Raw genomic sequence first — 21547 nt, 5'->3', positions numbered from 1 at the left:
TTTTTTTTTGCTTCCCCAGTTTCTTTTTAATTTCTTTGATCTTCCGTTCTTTCTTAATCTTTCTTTCTCTCTTTCCCTCCCCCTTTTTCTCTCTCTTTCTATCTTTCTTGGAGAGTTGGCTCTGAAAGCTTAAATTCCTTTGTCGAGCCCTTGGCTCAGTCAGCCCAGCCTGGCACAAACACTGTTCATGAGTCTCGCCACTATACATCCATACAAGAAGAAAATAGAAACTGAATATTTGCTGGTTACATAATTGGTTTATTAGAATAAAGAATGAAAATACTGGGTGAAAATCTGACCAAGTCTGAAACATTGGTTATCAAGGGCATTTTTTATATCATACATGAAAGTACTTGAAAGTTGGACAATGAATATCACAGTACATTGTATGAACATAATGGGAAAACAAAATTTTAAATCAATTCATCTCTCACACTGCACAAGCAATGCTTAATTGTTATTGTTTCAAGGAATACATTTCTTTCAAAGACAGGAAGTGAGATTCATAAAATATTACATTATCTATCTTCCAAGCGACTTTAAAATGAATGAAATTGTAACCACTGTGTAGACTTATTGGGTAATTTCTGAGAGCATACTGAAATTGTACTCCCCAGGGAATGGAGAATGAGTGGGTACATCCGATTAAAATACCCTGACCAAGGTAATAATGAATCTGACAATTTTAAAACAATTATGAAGCCTCAAATTCCTCAAAATAAGGAATCCGACTTGCGTGATAATAGAGATTATAGCATTGTAACTGACTGGGAATGTTACTCAAATTCAAAAGTACCCTGTCTGAGTATACAAGTCAATACATTTACTTTTTAGACAGGACAAAAGAAAGAAAGGGGAAAACAGTGCATTTTGCATGAATGTCATCAACAATAACTTTGGTAGATAAAATTAATTAGATACTGAATGGCATGATTTGAACAGGGAAATAGATTTTACTATTGCCTAAAAAAAAGATAATATAAAACAAATATCGACTGTTGTTTTTAATTTTTCGCATTTGGATACTATGGGGGTGGGGGTGGACTGGCTGATATTTTAAAATATTGTCAACAGGACAGTTAAAAAATATAAAAGAAAGTTATTTTTAAATATCTTATGACAGAACATATACATTACAAATCTTCACACTTGTCAGTGCAATGTTTAGTTTGGTATGTAGACCTTTACAGATATCTTGAACAACTCAATTATGAACCAGCTTTTGATTATTTTGCATTTTTTTTCCTTACGATTTTCATATTTTTTTCAAAACTTGTCACTCCCAGAGTAATGACACACGACACCATGTTTTATCAGTTTAAAATCATAATTTTACCATCCTTTGGTTTCAATTTTAGTGACCAATAAAAGTAATTCTCTATTTCAGAATGCTTAACATCCTTGAAATTGTGATTACGACGCGACCTTGTGGATCCAAAGGCTTCCTCCATACATGTACTCATGTCCTAAAAGCACTTCCAGGAAATACTTATTTTAGAAGTTAATGATGGGATGTACTCAAAAGTTACACAAAATACCTGACTTGTACAGTCATTAAGTCAACTGCAAAAAATTATTAGTATGGAGACAGTATATATATGCTCCCCTTGAATAGAAAATAAAAATATTCCAGTTAGAATTGATCAACATGGTGCAGTATGTGAATACTCTGGTTGTGATTATTAAACTTAAAACACTATTGTTGACACTTGAACAAAGATAAAATCCAACATTGGGCATGGTTACAAAAAAATGATCACTTCATATATCACAGAATTAGTACACCAAAAGCTTTAGCCGAGTGATGATTTACTCGTTTATGGCACTCATCCTTTTAAAACATTGAAGACACGATGGTTGCTCAGCACTCAAGCTGAGTGTCAATGACACCAAACTACTGTTATCATACATGAAGTGACCATTTTTAGAACTCCAGTGAACCATGGCAAGGTAATGCATTCTTATTGAATGTCTCAAGGCTTGCATTGAGTCAAGGTCTAGTAACACAAGGTATAGCAATGATCATAGAATAATTTTCTATGACTGATTGCATTGACTGCAATGTTCAATCAATCGTAAAAATCAAGCATACAATCAATTGCCCGTGTTGGTGGCCCCATGTTGGACAGGACTCAAGATTAGCGTGACATACCGTTGCCTGAACCACTCCAGTAAATGCTAAACCTTGCCTTGATACAATGTATACCATGATCTGTCCAGAAGGAAAACATTTATAGGACTTCGTCTCTCATTCTGAAGGCATTCTAGACAGTGCAGTGAAGCCCGGACTGTTATGCCTTGGGATTAAAAGACAAGTTCAAAGACCATCCTTACAGAAACCCTTTGATTCCAGCTAGAAGGTGAAATATTCTTGAAATAAAAAAGTCCGCAGAAATCGTGTGGCGTCTCAATCACTGCAAGTGCTTCCATTTCAGCACAAATCAAATAAATCTAAAATCAGATTGACATAGGCTGAGAATGTAATATCTATGCTTAGATATGAAAAAGTGGTGGAAAATTTTTGTATCATATTTATCAGCCATGTCATCCAAGCGGTGACAATGTAACGAAAAACGACTGTACTACAATAACATATAAGAAGAATGGGCATTCAGATACCAAGATTTTCACCTTTTAACCGGAATTCAACAGAGAACGAAGGATAGTCTTATAACATTAAAGTTAGTATCATGAGCAATACAGAACTGTGCCAATGCTGTATTGCTCCTGAAATATGTTTGCAAAGTTGCCTTGATGCTGTCATCAAATGTTCAAGATAAAGTTAATGACAGTCTAGTTGTAGTATGCTGAAACAATCGCGGATTGCAAGGTTCAGCAGAAGATCCTCTTAAAATTAGATCAAGACTCTTACCACATGAAGCACATAAATGTACTTGGGATCCACCACAAGAGTTTGCAATCAATCACAATATAGCCAAAGCCAATCAGAATCATTTGATGCATGTGCATTGCATGCTTTCTACCAAACATTGTTTCAATACTTCCAATGACCACAAGTCCTTGTGACAGGCGACCCTAACCATGCAGTGATCGGAGACGAAAGGCAACTTTGCAAACTAAGATTAGATTCAAAGACAAGCTTTGATAAGTACTTGACCAACAGGGTGTAGTGTGGTCTGCAGCTCTTGATGGATAAGAGCTTTTTAACCTGTAGAATGATCTCTGTACTCTACAGGATAACGTCAATGAACAGGGAAACCAAAACCAACTAGCAACCAAACGCGCAATAAATTGGATCATGTTGCATGCCACCTAAATGTGTAACGTTATACACATATTTGTCAGTGATTTTTGCTCTCAGCAATCAGATGCAAGCTTTACAATAGCTTAGAACATCTGCCAATGAAAATCACTGAGAAAATTCTTTCATGAATGGCTCCCCTGAATAGAACTACTCAGTACACTTTGGTTTCGCTGTTCACTGGTTGAAGACTGGTGAACTTCACTTTTAACACTGTTAAGAAGCACCGCAAGTACGCAGACTTGCATAGGTACAACTACGTTCCAGAAATGAAGATGGGAATTTCATCAGTCCAACTAAATAGTGCTAGGAGAGACATCTCAAGCACAAAGGTACATTTTGATAGACATCGGTACATAATTGTTCAGAATGTTGGTTTCAGCTTTGGTCACAGACATCAAATGACTTATAACCTTTTCTTTGTCAAGGCTTATTAACATGACCTTTTCACGGGTATCATCCCAAATCATTTGACCAGAATCTACAAATATGTTGAGAATACCATCAAAATGTAAAAATTTGTTGAAAAGTCAGTAAAATGTTTATCTTGAGCATCAGATTAAACACTTTACGGAAGTCAACAGAGTACCATTCATGTACATTGAGGAGACTCTGTTCCTTTTCCATAACTCAAAATGCAATACGGTATGCAGCTCTTTTTTTTCAGTGTTACCAATTATCATCAACTGCATTTGTTCCTCAATGTATACAAATAGAACTTAGTAAAAAAAATAATTGAAATCAACACCTATCGTACATTTCCCCAAAGGTGATTCATTCACATTAAGCTCCATTTATCATGGTCAAATTATTTTAGCTGCTGTGTGAATGGACCATGCATGCTGCATACACACAGCAAAGAGGGCAATATAAATATCTTTTTGTTCACATATCATTACCAAGTGGTCATCAACGATATTAAACCAGCTTTCATCATCTCAGGATAACTATCCAAAAAACGGCATGTTCTCACCACACATGTAAGAATGAATGAATGCATCCTTTTTCATAAAGTACTGCATTAGTTGTGTGTATGCAGTAAATCGAGGGAAATGGAGATAGAACTCGTACTTGGTGAATGAAAAAGACCCCAGATTGATATACCATGAAAACGTGGGGGAAATTCTGGAGTCTTCATATTCACAATATGAAATACAAAATCAATACGACACCTGTTTTCCTTTCCCAACACTTTATAAATCTGCTTACATTTTCAATTTGGTGCATTTCCTCAGAAATGGAGTAAGCAATCTTGCACTTTTATTCTTAGGATGTCCAAGTCAGGCATCGTACCACTTTGTATATCATCCCACAGCCCCCCTTCCCCCTCCCTCCGCACACACCTATGTGGTTGAGAAGGGCAAGGGGGGGGGGCTCATCACATTGTTGGAGGACAGAACAAAAATACAAGTGAAAAGGGAGAGATACAAAACAGCGTGGAAATGTACACAGTACATAGGAAGTAATTCAGGCTAATCATGTATTCCGGGTAACAACATCATAACGGCATGATGAATTATTAGACTTAGTATTTCTCTATTTACATGTTTACATTTTGTGTTAAACAGAATACATGTCTTGTCGAAGGCTAAGCCACTCTAGTATGTTGTACTAGTTTGTGAGCGCTTTTAAACTTGCCGTCTTTTATGCAATATTCATCTTACTCGCAATATTACTTTACTTTAACGATGCATTCAACAAGTGCAGCACAATAAGCTGTGTCGTCCAGTAACATTCTGGATGAAAGCTCTTCAAATTTTTTTCCATTGTTGACCATCTGTATTTTGATCACAAATCCCGAACATTCCAAACTTATATCCCGATTATACTGAAGTCCAGCCAATGTTCCATTTCCGATAACTTCTCCATAAGCTCCTTTCCATTTTTTTTTCCTTTTCTTATCTTAGTGTCAATATCACTGGCCAATAGCTTCTTCCATTCACACATTTTTTTTTCAATTTTCATTTTAAGGACACCATCCAATGCTTCCAATCCGTTCCAAGTTCAACTAATGTACTTCCCGATGCAGGACTTCCTGATGTGGTAATAGCAAATCTGATTCCTCATGTCTTGTGTTTACCGTATCATGGAGCTTGTTCGGTAGTTCCACTCATTCATGATGCCAAAACTGACTTCCATCCTATCGAGTTTGTTCCAGCTTTCGGTCGACTGCATGTTCGATCACGGATGCTCACTTTGCAATTGCTTTCATGCAGACGCCGAACGAAAGATTGCACGCCCTACTTCAAGGAGGGATTGGCGAAATCAGCGCAAAGCACAATATTTCAAGTTGTACCCTTCATCCAAAATGATGCTTAGAGAGATTGATACAGCATACTAGAGTAGCATGGACTAGCCTGAATTACCCATCTTCACATCAATAATCATTTAAACATGACTTAGATAACGCTGTTCACTGCATATAATTAACAAGAGATGATAATGGGGAGAAGTATCTTTTTTCCAAAAAGGAGTACAAAAAAGAGGGCAGATGTCTGTTCACAGACTTTTGTCCCCACACAAACTTAAGTGCTTTGGCATACAACGCTCTTTGTAAACGCGCAGATATGCACAGAGAGGAATGGATGGACTTAGCACACACACATATACACACCCCAACACACACACATCCAAAATGACACCAACAACACACATGCATTCATAAGCTTCAGAGCAAATCCTAAGAATCAAACCATTTCCAATGTTTTCTATTTCCTCCAGGAACATGAATGCCATTTCTCCAGTGCATTGGTTAGAATGTGTACATATTCTTTACAAAATTTCCATAATCAGAAATGGTTATATCCTTCACAATATCCTACTATAATAATGCTTTTCTTTGTAGGATCTAGAATATGCGCATAGACCTTGTGTAATTTCAAACCATTTCTAACATTCTCAGCTCAAACCCTAATCTTGACATATTTTTCTTGGTAGGGGAAAGAATATGTGCACAGTCGAAGCTTAACTTTGATATCAAAACTGTAACATCTTCGTGACGATTCCTATCAGAACATATTCTTTGATAAGAGGACAGAGTACCATTTACTATCCGACATGTTGATAATAACTGCACTGCTTACATTGTCAAAGCCTGACTGAAAGTCCCAACACACTAGGTATGATGTCTTCATCATTAAGGCATGAAATATGGGCACAATCCTGAATCTGCAATAGGGCTGGTGGCAGCAACCTCAAAGTGCCGTTTATTCCCTTCTAATCAGCAGCTGTTCTAACGAAAGGAATGCCAAATGATTGAATTAAATATGTTTTCGGATATAATCCTACAATCTCCCTTGATTGTTGAGTTTTTGCTCTAAAGCCACGAGAAACCACATCAGAAACACTCACACATGCCTCCTCCTTTCTCACAGACTCTCACACACTCTCTCTCCCTGCTCTTCACTCACACATAACACAGCCTAAACAATAAAAGCACTTTTCACATACATCTCCAGTACAATGCAGTGCGATGTGCTGTAGGATAAACCATTCAAGATTACATCAGGTAACATAATGTCCGCTCAGAGCCTCAGAGAAACTGGAAAACCTATTACAAACACTTTACAAAGGATGCAGCCTGGACATCCTGTACCCATTCACATTATCTGTTAACGAAAGCATTGCAAGGGGGTCGAAAATGTATCATGTCAAAGAAATAGTAAAATCCCCTTTACACCATTTTTCGCTCGTTCTTGGATGTCAGCCCTCTTGGGAATTTTTGTAATTACATTTATACTTTTTAAGTCAACACATATACCATAACTAAACCATCCTCTTTCTTTTTTTTTAACACCCGGAGTTGCAATATTGGTTCCATGGCCTACCAAATGCATTTTCATTACTCACTTTTTTTTTAACTTTCATATTTTGTGCTTCTGCAATGCTTTTCAAATCCATAAACACTAGTTTTGTCTTTTCTAAACCAAACATTAATGCCTAGCCAGTGCTTTCTTTTTGTATTCCCATTTTCAAGACTTTTTAAAGACAGTTTCCTGGATTTTGGAAAACTTTCGAAGAATTTCTGTGACATAAATTGTCCCTTATGATCTGTGGCAATCTGTGACTTAAAAAGAAATATTTTTCAAATGGTTCTGATTGAAAGCGTTCACTCTCCCAAGGCTCTGAGCGGAGTAAAATCACCTTTATATAGGATACCAACCGAGGGGATATGAAACAACATTGACAATGCTGATTAAGTTAAGACCACCGCGAGCCTATTTCTGGAAAGCATCATACCTCCATAGATATTACAGAAACAATGTCATTTCTGCAAAACACATGTTCAGCAATATGGAATAATTATGATTGCCAGAAATGGTTCTTGGAAGATAAATTTGGGTTGTGTTTCATGAACAGCTTTGTTAGTGAATTTCACAATTAACTTGCTCTCAGCCATACAGATGAAAGGATTTCTGTAACTTATAACACTCTTGATGGTGAGGGTAATTACTGAAAGGCTCCCCGGAAATGAACAATCCTCACCATGATCAAAAGTAAAAGCGCGACATCCGAAAACCTTTAAATAGTGCTTACACCCTGGCCACAAACCCAAATCCTGGGGAACGCTTCAAGAAACAAAAGTCAATAATTTTTAATGTTATAAGCTACCAATGTCCTTGCATCTGATTGGCTAAGGGTAATACTGTAAGTGAAAATCACTAAAATTTGGTTTGTGAAACACTCCTCAGGTTTACTCACTACAAGAAATTGGTAAAGTGGATTGGTGATACCAAACTGGCTACTTTGTTCCTGTTTTCAATACGTACCAACTTTCTCTTGTCCATTACGGAACAGGTGCACATACTTTGAATAATCCCATTAGAAAACAGATATCACACTTGCACTTGGTGAGCTGAAAACCTTCACAATATTGTCTAGGCCATCTTTGGAATAAGTCATTCTAATGATCCAAAACAAACACAATCTGACAATTATCAACATTGTTTCATATCATATGGGAGGACAGCACAAAGAGATACAGACAAGAAACAAAAAAGACAATCATTAAAAAATGCTCTAACTCGCCAAACAGAACATTAACAGCGCAACCATTATCTGTAGGAGACGCACATTTGTGACACCTTTTTTTCCTTTTTGTTTTGAGCTAAGAAGGCACTCTCATCATGACCACATTTTCTGGTCTTTTTTTCATGTAAATTCATTTTTTTAGAAAAGATATCTCATGGTAAAATAATACATTTTCATCACGTCTTTTCTTCCATTGTAATACGCTTATTTTTTTGCATTTCTTTGACAAATTAAATACAAGTGATTAAAGAAAATTAAAAGAAAATATAAAATTGCACAAGGTTCATATCAGTTTGATTAAGTTTTTTTCAGAATCGTTAATGGAAGGAAAATGAAAAGAAAAGAAGTCAAGATATAAAATGAGAGACTATGTCTTTGTTTCTTCTCTCATGAATTTTTTTGCATCTCTTAAACGTTCAAAAATGACTTGTACCTTCTCAACTCTACTCTCAGACAGAACACACTGTCAGGGCACCGTTAACACAAAACCTGGTGATCGATTGCATGGGGAGTTTTTATGACGAGCTGCACTGATCGCCTATGTGTAATCGATCATTCAAGCAATCGCATGATCAGTTTAAAAACTTTGTGTTACCGGGTCCATTTTAGCACCATTGAGTGTATCCTTGACAAGATGAGATCACGGAACTGTTTCACAAAAATCCGCAGACACTGCCTAACATCTGTTTTTGGCTTCTAACCAATCAGAAAGATGGATGTCAATAGCTATTGATAATCACTGTACATTGCTACTTGAAAGGGTGTTTGGTGAAACAGGACTTAGAATTCTTTGCACTGTCATGTTTTGCAAGAAGGAAGATCCATCCAAGTCACAAAAAAAATCAAGAAAAAAAGGTATCAGAAAATTCTTAAATAATCTCTAATGATTTCAATCGTCAAATAAGGTGTAAACGACAAAATATAGAGATTTTTTTTCATCTTGGCATGAAAAATAAGATTCCCAAATGCTCATTGTTTTGTAGTTCATTCAAGATTCTTTCTCAATTTTTCTTTTTAAGCATTACCTATCAAATTGAAGCCCATCTTTCTATTGATGTCTGAAGAATAAACCAAGCAATACCTTTCCATTTTTTAAGTATTACAACCTGTCAATTACCTTTGAGGAAAAATAAAATCAAATAAGAGATTTTTCATTATCTGTTATAATTCAAATGTGTCTTGATTGGGCGAAGTCCTGTAACACTGCTAATGGCCGTCTGTGGACATCTAGCCGGATCCATCTGCTAGCTGTTCCTCCTCCATCTGGAACTCTGCAACGTAGAGCCTCTTGTCGACTTCCTTCCCCTTGCACGGGAAAGGAATAATCTTGGTGGATAGTTCCTTCTCAATGTCATAGATGGACACCTTGTCATCGTGGGTGATCATGTTGATTGCTAGACCCATGTGACCGTAGCGCCCTGAACGGCCGATACGGTGGAGGTAGGTCTCCGAGACGCGGGGGAAGTCAAAGTTGATGACTACGTTGACAGACTGGATATCGATACCGCGGGTGAACAAGTCTATAGGAAGAAGATAAACATACTCGTTAACAGTCGATGGGTATGGAATTTATATTCAAGGAGCGTGTACAGGTAAATCTGTCTGAGTCAAACCTTGTGGGATAATCAAAATCTGCTCGACATAGGAGAAATTAGACTTGGAAGAGGTATATAACATGTTATGAATAAGCTGGTCCAAAAAATGCTTTGACTTGGCTAATATTAGACTTCTGGAAAAGTCAACTAATAGGCAGTTACTTGCATTTGCAAACTATGACCTACAGACACAGAAACACTAATAGCAATAGATGAGGCATATGAAACTCTATCAGACAGTTCTGAATACAGTAAGGTTCAGTTTTTTATGGACTAAAAAAATAAACTGCTTGAATCCAAATTCATAGTGAATTTCTGTTGCAAAGAAAGATCTGTTTCAGAAAACATGTAATTCTTTCCAACCTAGATCTAGAATAGTAATTGTTTTGTCACAGAAAATATACACAGAAAAACACTGTGCAAGTGAAACAAAAACCCTAACAGATTTTTGATTTTTCAATGCAGTTAAGTCATTGACACTACACAGATGTTTTTAAAAAGGTAACTTTACACAACATTATCAACTTTCATGAATCCTTGATAATAAATAATTCACACTCTTGATGCTCAGGTTCCCTTACTTCGCGCATTTGCAAAATTTTTGAAAAGGCTGCAGTTAATCTAGATCAGCTTCTTCAAAATATTTGCTTCATTACTACTCTGATATTTTGCAACCCCATCCCCCACCCTCTTCGCACCATTTAACGGGGAACGTACCTGTGCAGACAAGGTTTCTGCAGGCGCCGTTGCGGAAGTCGTGGAATACTCTGTTTCGGTGCTCCTGCTGCATGCGAGAGTGGATGTAGTAACAGGAATAACCAAGCTCCGTGATTTTCTTGGCAAGGAGTTCCACACGCTGGGTCGTATTGCAGAAGATTATCGCTTGGTTGATTTGTAACTGAAGTAAATACAAATGATGATATGTTAACTGTTGAATTTTGACTTGCCAAAGTTATGAGTGTCACACAAAAATACAGAAAAATCCTAATCAGGATTATATCCTTCGTCATGATAAGAAATAAACAAAGACAGTGCCCTCCCCAAAGACAAATCGTCAAAGCTGGAATTCTTGCACGAAGGTGTCTATACTGCCCTCTCAAGAATTTTTCCATGAAATATAAAAAGGGAAGGGAAAGAGATGAGAACATAAAAAGTATACTCGTAGCACTGGGCTAAGGGACTAAGCCAAGCAATATACTCATACACATTACAAGTCCATTAACAGGGACAAATAATTCAAAATATTCATAGGGACACATCTAACTTTTCTACACAACCCTATGGACAAACTTACACAAAAACAGGGACACAGCGTGATTATGGGTGAATATTTTAATGTTTGAGACACTTTGCCAGCATCCACCACCCCCTATCAAAATACCCCCATCGCTGCCCCTGGGCCTATTAGATAAGAGAGTGCTAAGGCAGTGATTCTTTTTTTAAAGGGGAATGAAACCTTTGGAACAAATAGGCTTGTGTAGAAACAGAAAAATCAAAGAATAAGAATAAAGAAAGTTTGAGAAAAATCGGACAAATAATGAGAAAGTTATGAGCATCTGAATATTGCAATCACTAATGCCATGGAGATCCTCACATTGGCAATGCGACAAGGATGTGTGATGTCACTGATGAACAACTTTCCCTTTGGTGGACTATAAAATACCCTCAAAATGTCTCTTTTTGCTTTTTCTTATGATGATACAAACTCCTTATCCATGATGTATTCTTAAAAAATATGTATTACATGCCCTCATGTAGACAGAACACATGATTTATGGATAGATGTGATAAAAGAGGCTTTCTAGTGAAATATATACTAAAGTAATGGGGAGAGTTGTTCACTAGTGACATCACACATCTTTGTCGCATTGCCAATTTGCTATCTCCATAGCATTAGTGATCGCAATATTCAAATGCTCGTAACTTTCTCATTATTTGTCCGATTTTTCTCAAACTTTCATTGATCTGTTTCTTTGATTTTTCTGTTTTCACACAAGCTATCTTGTACCAATGGTTTCATTCTCCTTTAAAGTATGCTTGCAACAAGGGAGTAGGGACTGCCAAGGGCCGTGCAGCTGTATAATACAATTTTTAATATCTTTTATTCAGTTGCAAATTTTCAGTGGGATATATCTCCCCCAGCCCCCCCCCCCCTGTATTTGTCAAGAATCCAATTATGTTTCTTACCTTGGAGAAGAGTGTGTTAAGGCAGTGTACTTTTTGTCTCTCCTCCACGAAAGCGTAATACTGAGTGATACCCTTGAGGGTTAGTTCCTGCATCAGGTTGATTTCATATGCTTTCGTCAAGTAACGATCCTGCAGGGAGAAAAATATATATTTTACCACTTTAAAATCGATATATAATACAAGATTTGTATATTGCATGTATCCTGCTTGTTAGGTGCTCAAGGTACTCCCTATTTTACCGCAGCTAAGCTGGTCTAATGATTTCGTTGCTTTTTGGGGAATAATGACAGGCTGGTACGCATTTACCTAATGTCAGTTGAGTGCAGCAAGTGTGAGTAAATTTCTTGCAGCAGGGAAACATGTTATGGCTGTCAATCGAACCCACGTCCCTTAGACTGAAAGCCAAGAGTCTTAACCACTAGACCATGACACCTCCACAAGGTTTATTGTCACCATATCATTGTGAATCTAGATCTGGGACCCTTTGCACAAAGAGTTGTGTTTAAACAAAGTAAAAATATCAAGCGCAAATCCCAAATGTATGCTTCTGTCTGGTTTAAAATCAAGTTGCATTTAATTTTATATTTGTGTTTGCTTGCATTTCTTTCTGCAATGGGCCCTGGTACATTAAAATACACTCTACTTTCATCTTAATGTACAAGATATCAAATTGTGTTCTATATAAGTATAATGTACTGTACTTGTGAAATCTAAGCTGAAAAATAATCACACCGAAGATCGCCTACACAAATTAGCACATGTGGGACAGTGTATCATTATGCTGAAATAAAAAAGCAAACAGTCACCTTGCTCTATTACCATGCTTATTTTGCTCATTTCTCAGGAATCATTTGACACATCTTATATTCATAGAAACAAGATCATATAAATAGTGAATAAAGAGGCTTTAATAGGAGGAAATTATAATATGTAAATAAATTTTCGGTATTACTCCTATGTATTTAAGATCGCATGCTCGATCTGTAAATGAAAATCGAGCATGCGATCTTAGACGTTGTTCCAATGTATTCAGTGCTATATTAAAAGCGGAACATATATCACTATAGACTCACCATGAAGTCTTTTACTTGGATTGGGAAGGTTGCTGAGTAGAGCATGATTTGTCTGTCTTGTGGAAGATAACTGATGATGTCATCGAGCATGTTCTGGAAGTCTTTAGACAGTAACTTGTCAGCCTAGCAGGAGAAGATGAAGAGAGGCAAAAACCATGAATAAGCACATGCAAGAATACAAGGTGGGTGTTTCATTAGGCTTTATATTGGTGACCCTTTCTTAGGAACTAAATCAATGCCAATGGAAATATGGGGAGTGTTTCATCAATATTTTCATCCAACAAGTTGTCAGATCTGACATCTTTCTCTGATGTTGATTGGCTGAGAGGTACTATTACTATGGTAACTGTCGGATAAAATGGGTCTTGTCAGATAAAACGTCCGACAAGTCTTTTCATGAAACGCCCCCCTGTAAACTGTTGCATAAAACTTTTTACCTGAGAAAACTCTGGTAAAAACTGAAAACTAAGGTTAGTCTGATTTCTGCCATTGACTTTAATACACAGCAAAAACCTCCGGTAAAAACAACCCGAGTTTTCTCAGGTAAAAAGTTTTATGCAACGGGCCCCTGGTGTTTCACTTCAGGATCACCAGTCGTTCTTAAAGTCGCTCTTAACTTACGACCAGTTTTCTGAAACACCATCAGGGTAATACATCATGCCAGGTGGTAGTGTGTAGAAGACGACGTCATAAAATACGACCCTTGTTAACATACCTCATCCAATACCATCACACTGCACTTGTCCATCTTGGCAATGCTTTGCTTCATGAGATCCAGGATACGCCCAGGAGTGGCTATCACAATGTGTACTGGTGAAATAAAAAATAAAACAAGACATTCATATGATTAGGAACTAACATAAGTGCCTTTAGGGTATTCTAAAGACAGAATTTTAAGTATCATATTCAATATTTTGCTTAGGTAAAATACTTAATCATCTTTGGTATACAATTGCATTTTATGGCTAAGAATTTTGCTTAAAAGTCAGCTGCCCACCTGGAAAAATGAATAGGGTCGGTCACATCGATGATTAAAGTCTTGATAACAACGTCAATTCCAGGAAAAAAATATGGGTAACAAAAAGAGGAAGGTTGAACCTACCAGGATCTTCGAGTCTGAGAATGTCGTCTCTGAGACTAGTACCACCCGTTGTGACCATGACATTGTGGCCTGTATGCTTTGATAGCTGCTTACAGATCTGACTGGTCTGGAGAGCCAGCTCTCTTGTTGGTACTAGGACTAAAGCTGTAGGATAGGAATAGATGAAAATATTCTAAAATTAGTAAATGCCGAGTTACAGCGGAGTTCAAATTGTGCTTCAAACCCCTGTACCAGCACAAGTACAGGGGCCCCGTTTCATAAAGGACTTGCAACTGTTGTAACTTTGCCATTTTGGCAACTACCATGGTAACAGGGCTCAGCAGCCAATCAGAATCAAGGTTGCGATGGTAGTTGCCATAATGGCAAAGTTACAACAGTTGCAAGTCCTTTATGAAACAGGCCCCAGGACTTGAAATCACATATTTTCACCAACAGTCATACAAAATTTGTATAATCATACCAGCTTATGAGCTGTACCCTCTCAATCCTTCATCCGAAAATCAAGATTTCCAGGTAAAACAACAGGATGTACAAGGGGGATTACTCTATGCCCACTCTGACACTGATATCACTGACATACACAGTGATCAGCAACACTGGGGCAATCCAGGTAGGCTTGGTTTCATAAACTTATTATCAGTCAGTATCACAAGGCATTTATCTACATTTGCCACTTATAATGTACCTCGGTCACATTTGCTCTATGGCGAACGTACGACGAGTCGAAAACAGCCGTTTTATTCATTTCTATTCAAACCACCTATGTATATAGTTGGTACAAAAAATGTTAATACGGCCGTTTTTGACTCGCCGTACAGCCGCTGCAGAGCAAATGTGACCAAGGTATTAACTGAATTGATATATATGCATAAGGATTCTTTGAATGATTGACCACCTGATAAGGGAAGCTGTTCTTATGCAGTGCTTACAAACAATGTACGAAGTGCTACAAAATTATTGTACATTATCATTTTTTTCAATCACAGACTGCTCAACATCTAAGCTAATGAAATTTCAATTGACCTTTCTCTTTTCAGATCAAACTTAATGCTGTGAAATATTTCTATGATCAAGATTTATAAATTCATTAATATATAAACCATAATTTGTATAATACAGCTTTTATATATTTAACTGTGCTTGCCAAGAGCTCTTTTAATTCCATGACTCAAAACAACTTTGTAATTAAATAGAAACGTTTTTAATTGAGATATATGAGGACATTTAGCAATGCAGATGGGCATTTCATAAAGAAGTTCATAAGTTCTCAGCGTCTTTACGAACGACAGGGACATGATCTTAGGAGCTATTGGCCACTACATAGGAATATAATGCTTAGCACGAGAAAGGGTCACCAGCCGAGTGAAAAGTGATTTCAACTTATGAACAGCTTCATGAAACCCACCAGGGACCCATTTCATAATACTTGTTACAATAACAACCCATTTCATAATACTTGTTACAATAACAACTTTGCAATAACAGTTAAAAGCTACTGAAATCCTTCTGATTGGCTGATGGTAAATTTGTTACAGATATTGTGCATTTGTTACTGTAACAAGTCTTTATGAAATGGGACACAGATCTCCTTGTGTTCATTGACAGACCTTGAATGAAATTGTTATCTGGGTTTGTCTTTTCCAGGAGGGGTATAGTATAAGCACCAGTCTTTCCCGTCCCGTTCTTGGCCCTAGCCATGATGTCTCGTCCGGTCAAGGCGATCGGTATGCTCTCTTCTTGAATCGGCGATGGTTTCTCCCAACCTTTCTCAAAGATGCCCATCAATAGAGGGCGGGAGAGGCAATAATCCTCAAACTCATTTCCTTTGGTATTTGTGACGTCCTGTTAGAGGATAAAACACACAGATCAATGGCAATATCAAGAACCTGAAATAGAAACAGTCTGATCGCATGAGACTGTACCTCCGTCGTGAATGGGACTGATGTAGCATGGTCATGACACTTCCTTACAGTGCCCTTGTAAGCACCTTATTAAAAGTCAGCGCTCCATCTCTCCTGCCAGACAGCATCTTTCCATCACTATCTTCACATTTAATCAAAGATAAATCAATGGATTTGAAAAAAAAATTCCTGTGAAAAATGCTAGGTGCTTTCATCAAGCTCAAGACTAACGTTTGACTTTTGGTAAGGTGCCCTACTACAGTTACATGCAGAAATTATCTACTGAAATTAAATGGACAGACCTCTAATCTAAATTATCTGAACAAAAACATAGATTGTTTACTCAAAGATATAAATAAACGTCTTTAAAATTATCCTCCCAAAATATAATAAAATTGAAAATACAAGATCATTTCTCATTTTAATCCCATACTTACTGTTGTTCTAATTCTTCTGTCCTTTTCCGGGATTGCTAATTTTTCTTTCCAGTCTGGATCACTGTGAAATGAAGTAAAAATTAGAAAACATGAAACAAACACTTCTTCACATAAATGTTTTCATTGAAGATTGAGCATCCTTTGCATAGAAAATACATGAGGGTGACGGTTGTATGATTATTTACTGCATGATTGCTCATTGCAGATAAAAATTAGCCCTTAACCCTAATTCTCCCGGGGGGGGGGGGGGGGGGGGGGGCCATAATGGCCATATTGTTGACAAATAACAATTATTCCCACATATTCGCTTCCTTCCCCAAAAGTGCAAGTGAGCAAATAAAGCAACAATTAAGAAACGTTTTGTTCGAAACACAGTGACTGTAATTATCCCTGAATGACAAGAGTAGGTTAAACAGTACTTACTCCATGTCTATGGGTGTCGGCTTGGGTGCTGGTGCAGCTGCTTTTGGTGCTGGCCTCTCGAAATCCTTCTGTCTTGAATACTGTCTCCCGCCATAGCCCCCGCTTCCCCGGTACCCTCCGTAATGCCCATCTCTGTGGTAACCTCCTGGGCCGTCTCTGTGATGTGGGCCATTCCTGTCTCCCCGCCCTTGGTGATTTCCTTGGTGACCATCGCCCCTCCTCGAGTCGTTGTTCTGCCCTCTGTTCGGGCTCCTTGCCCCGTGATTGTTGTTCATCATGCGGTTGAGTTGTGGTGGTGCCGTTGCCATAGTAAACAGTGTCTTTTCTCACAGTATTTGTTCTCCTTTTTGCAAATTCTTCCAACTTCCACCCTTATCGATGGGTGATTTTAGTCTTCCTTGTATTACGTCTTTTTAATAATCATCAATGAAAATTGCATCAGGTGTCCATACGAACATTTCAGTTAAAGATAAGATAATTCCTGAGATAACTTGTCAGAAATGTAGTAGTACAGGTTCACAAAAAAGGCAAGTTAGTGCCATTCAACTTTGCCCATACAAAATGGGAAAAAATTATCTTTGGCAAATATACAAATATACATTAATATATAAAACGACCTTTACAAATAATATATTCTGCTATAAACAATGAAGCCTCTCAGAGAGGCGTCACAAGGAATTTGAATTATAAATTCAGATTGTCCGCTTGGTAGGAAGGAATCAAGCAGCAATACAATGGCTAAGGATCCGCAGAAGTTTTGAACTTCTCGTGCGGAGAGTCTATAAAGGTGATAGATCACAGTTCAAGCTTACAGTGTTCACTCACATGTGTGTATAGCTCAATGTTTGCATAAATCTGGTAGAATCGTAAGTTCAAAGGAAAGAATGTAAAGTTGTCCAAACGCTATCCTGACTATCGCAGGAATGCCATCAAACCAGCTTCTCTGTAAATGAAATAGAGAAAACAGAAACTTTCAATACCGGTATACCAATTTGTAAAGGGGGTTTAGAGAATAAACATCCCATGATTAGCATTTAATTTCTACTCACCAAACAATTATTCCCTGTTCACGAAATTGGACCACCATCTGACATGCTACCAATAAAAATTTTTAATTGTATTGTTCATTTTCAACTTCAGTCTTGTATTCTGGGGACGGTTTCATAAAAGTTGGCAGCACTGACAAGATGTCTTTCTCCGACAGTTACAATAGTAACAGTAAAGCCATAGCTTCTCAGCCAATCAAAAGTAAGGATTTCACTGAAATAGTCAGCACTGACAATTTAGTCAGTGCTGACAACTTTCATGATACAACCTCCGGAACTCAGATTTACATTAAACCCTGGTTTAAAGTTGTGGTTTAACTATGGAGAGCCAATTGGACCACAAATCCTAACAGTACAAATCAACTCTTTTAACTAATTTGGCACTCAAATCGTTGATAATTGTCTGGAAATGATAACTGAAGTATTTTTCTTCATTATGAAAGCAAAAGGAAACAAAAGAGTAAACATAACAAAAACAAATAATATAAACAGAACTTTTGAAATTTGGATCCCCATAATTTTAGCAGAATTAGACCATGGTCTAATCTAAACCTGACTTCAGAATACAGGCCAATGTGTGCAAGAGCAGCTGAATTGCAGTGCATAGCATGCACAACCCCTGAGCTGCAGCAGCCATTCACTCCAGAAGCCCCTTTCAATTACAGGCAACACTGAAAGATTGATTACGATATATTTGGAATGTGCGAATTCAAATCAAACCAATCAGAATCAAACCACAATTTTTTGTTTTGTTTCTGGCACATTTTTGCAACCCCATTTCTTAAATCTAAGCATGCTGAGCTTCAGACTGTAAGCCATAGGGTTAGCTTTATAAAAATGACGTAAACTCAGCAATTTTCATGGCGTAGATTAGAATTTGGCTTTCCAGAGCCCCAGAGCAGATTTTGGAGTTGAAACCAAGACTTTCTAGTGGTGTGGCGAATGATAGAGTACACATATGAAGTGTGTACACGTATCTAATTTACCATTTTGCCATAGGTTTGTGTTGTGGTGATTGAATGAGCTGGCTCGTGAGACCGAGTTTGGCGGTCGAGTCTCGGTGCACGTTGAATTTTGGGTCACTTTACCTCAAGTCAGCAAATGATCATCCAGGCTAACTGCCAATAAAATTGATCAATTTGAATGAGAGTAGCGTGCCCTATTCAACATGTGCCACGATGTGTGTCATTTCACAAGCCAGAAGTCATTAACCCACACCAAACACACAGGAAAGTCATAATATCCCCTTTGAAAACTAATTTCCAGAGGCTTAGCTCAGAATTAAGGACCAGGATTGCAGAGAGATATGCTAAAAATGAAGAAATCACAGTTTAGATCCAAGTTTGCAAGTTTTCTTGTAAATAAAGGATCACATCTTCCATATAGGGAGTTCAGTGACTTTTTGAAATGGAAAAGGAATCCTAACAAATTTGGTATTGGAAAGTTTGTTAAATAAGGAAAATAATTGTGCTAAAATCAACTCATGATATATTTAAAGGGGAGAATGTGCAGATTTTTTTTACAGCAAAAGTAGATTTTTAGAACTTACACAAAATGAATGGGACTTGATAACTTTTTTTAGTGCAATATGTTGATATGTGAGGCAAGGCATACCCTTGAATTAACTCATTGTCTGATGTATTGACAGAGATATTCCAATTTACAGGGGGAAATGTGCAGATCTTGTTCTGTCAAAAAAATATGAAAGGCTTGTTTGAGAGAGGGAGACAGTGGCTTTTTGAAATCTTGAAAGAATCCCAACAAATTTGGTACCATTGGAAAGCTTGTGAAATAACAAAAATAGTGATAAAATGAACTCATGATATGTTTAAAGGGAAGAATGTGCATATTTCTTTATTACAGCAAAAGTAGATTTTTATAACTCACACAAAATGAATGAGACTATCTTTTTTTTAGTGAAATATGCTATGTGAGGCAAGGCATAGCCTTCAATACACATCATTTTATTCATAAAACTTCAGTTTCTCATTTATATGTTTCTTTAGGGTTTTTCCTCCTACATTGTACTCTAAATGGCTTCATACTTGTTTTATACATGGGTGCACAGACATGGGTCCAGGACAGCGTGTACGCTTTTTGGGAGAGTACTTCAAGGCTCAAAGGTAATTCTGAATGTGGCATATTCATCCATTCATTGACCTCCCTATTCCATATTATGAAAACTCACAAAAGAAACAAAAACGCACGAAACTGCATTGAATTTGTACATAAATAAGTCAACATCCATTCCATCAAAACTGCCTAGTCGCGGTTGTTGTCTTCATTTGAACAGGCCAGGCATGCAAAGTCTGCAACTTCCAGATTGAACATCGCATGCTGCACAGCACTTTTTCAGCAGCCCTCACTCACGCACTGACATGTTTGACTTTTGCATGCGATGCATTACTAGTAACGTTAATGTTAGGCCTATTTAATCTAGATTCTACATTTTCATTTTGAAGATTTGAACAAAGCTCAAATTTGATTCAAACTTCATATTCATAACATGGCGAGAAGCCTAAAAATATTTTATTTTTAATCCGTTGCATGAAAATTAATGCAAATTTCACATCGTGACAAGAAAATTTAGAACAAAAATGAAAAAAACCTTTCTTTTACTTTCAGAAAAACAAAATTTGAAAAAAATGCCTTGCTCAGGTGGCATCGTCAATGTAAGTCCGCTCCTAGTCCTACAATAATTCTCAAATTATCTCATAATTTACATTCAGCAGATCCAGAGAATACAGATTTTAATTTTTACTTCACCTTCATAGAAGCAAGATGAAGTGACGTTGTCATGGAAGGGCACCATGGGTCCTTCTAATCCCATTTCATTTCAATTCATAATTTTTGCCTATGACGATGTATTAACTACGCTACGACCCGATTCTCAAACCCATATTCTCAAACAAAATTATACACTTTGCCAACACTTAAAATGCCCAAAATGTCACATATCAGAATCGTATAAAACCCATCATAAGAAAAACATCTCAATTAAAAGTAACATAATCAGAACAACACAGATTAAGACGGATTTCTAGAGACGAGTTCTTCGACTTACAATGCAAGAAGGTTCAAAATGGCCGTCTGTGAATACGCGTACGAAATTCTGTCCATAGCTCAGTGCTGGTGCAGTGCAGTGCTAGCTAGATGCGGCAGCGGCTGCAGCAGAGCAGTACGGTACGTAGACAAAACAGATACCGTATACTGTTTTCTTTTGTGTATGGCATCCGGGCAGCTCGTCCTTTGTCAATTCGCCGGATTATTGTCCCCCCGCTGAACAACAGACTGTAAAAGAAGGTTCGAAAATCTTTGGGTTACGGGATTTTTTTAAAAAAAAATGAAGAGATCACTTGCAAAAGGGGTTAGGTCCATTTTTCATCAAATTTGATTTTTTTCCTCAATGTATAGGTTTTTAGAAGCTCCATTATATACCAAAGAAAAGTTAAAATTCCTATCGAAAAATGAACTAAAATGGCAAAGAAAA

The 21547-nt window shown here is 37.3% G+C and overlaps 1 protein-coding gene across 1 annotated transcript; it reads right to left on the bottom strand.

The window, feature by feature from the left end:
* Positions 1-237: 237 nt before the first annotated feature.
* On the bottom strand, positions 238-21225 carry LOC121420405 (ATP-dependent RNA helicase cgh-1-like). Its single transcript, XM_041615022.1, has 10 exons — positions 21122-21225; positions 17012-17954; positions 16589-16649; positions 15858-16092; positions 14251-14394; positions 13864-13958; positions 13149-13271; positions 12076-12204; positions 10606-10786; positions 238-9813 (listed from the first exon to the last, which is right to left on the bottom strand). The coding sequence occupies exons 2-10, from the start codon at positions 17317-17319 to the stop codon at positions 9521-9523; spliced, it is 1569 nt and encodes a 522-aa protein (XP_041470956.1). The 5' UTR covers positions 17320-17954; positions 21122-21225; the 3' UTR covers positions 238-9520.
* Positions 21226-21547: the final 322 nt, after the last annotated feature.

The sequence above is a fragment of the Lytechinus variegatus genome, chromosome 8 (genome assembly GCF_018143015.1).
Source record: "Lytechinus variegatus isolate NC3 chromosome 8, Lvar_3.0, whole genome shotgun sequence".
NCBI classification, from domain to species: Eukaryota; Metazoa; Echinodermata; class Echinoidea; order Temnopleuroida; family Toxopneustidae; genus Lytechinus; species Lytechinus variegatus.
The sequence above is the reverse complement of the archived record's forward strand: the minus strand, read 5'-3'. Positions and strand labels throughout refer to the sequence as shown.

Bases quoted from the DNA above. Each gene is read 5' to 3' on its own strand.
- LOC121420405 (XM_041615022.1), bottom strand. From the start codon at position 17,319: ATGGCAACGGCACCACCACAACTCAACCGCATGATGAACAACAATCAC. The intron at 16,093-16,588 runs GTAAGTATGGGA...ATCCTCTAACAG, and splicing joins ACAGAAGAATTAGAACAACA to GACGTCACAAATACCAAAGG. The intron at 9,814-10,605 runs GTACGTTCCCCG...TTCTTCCTATAG, and splicing joins CAGAAACCTTGTCTGCACAG to ACTTGTTCACCCGCGGTATC.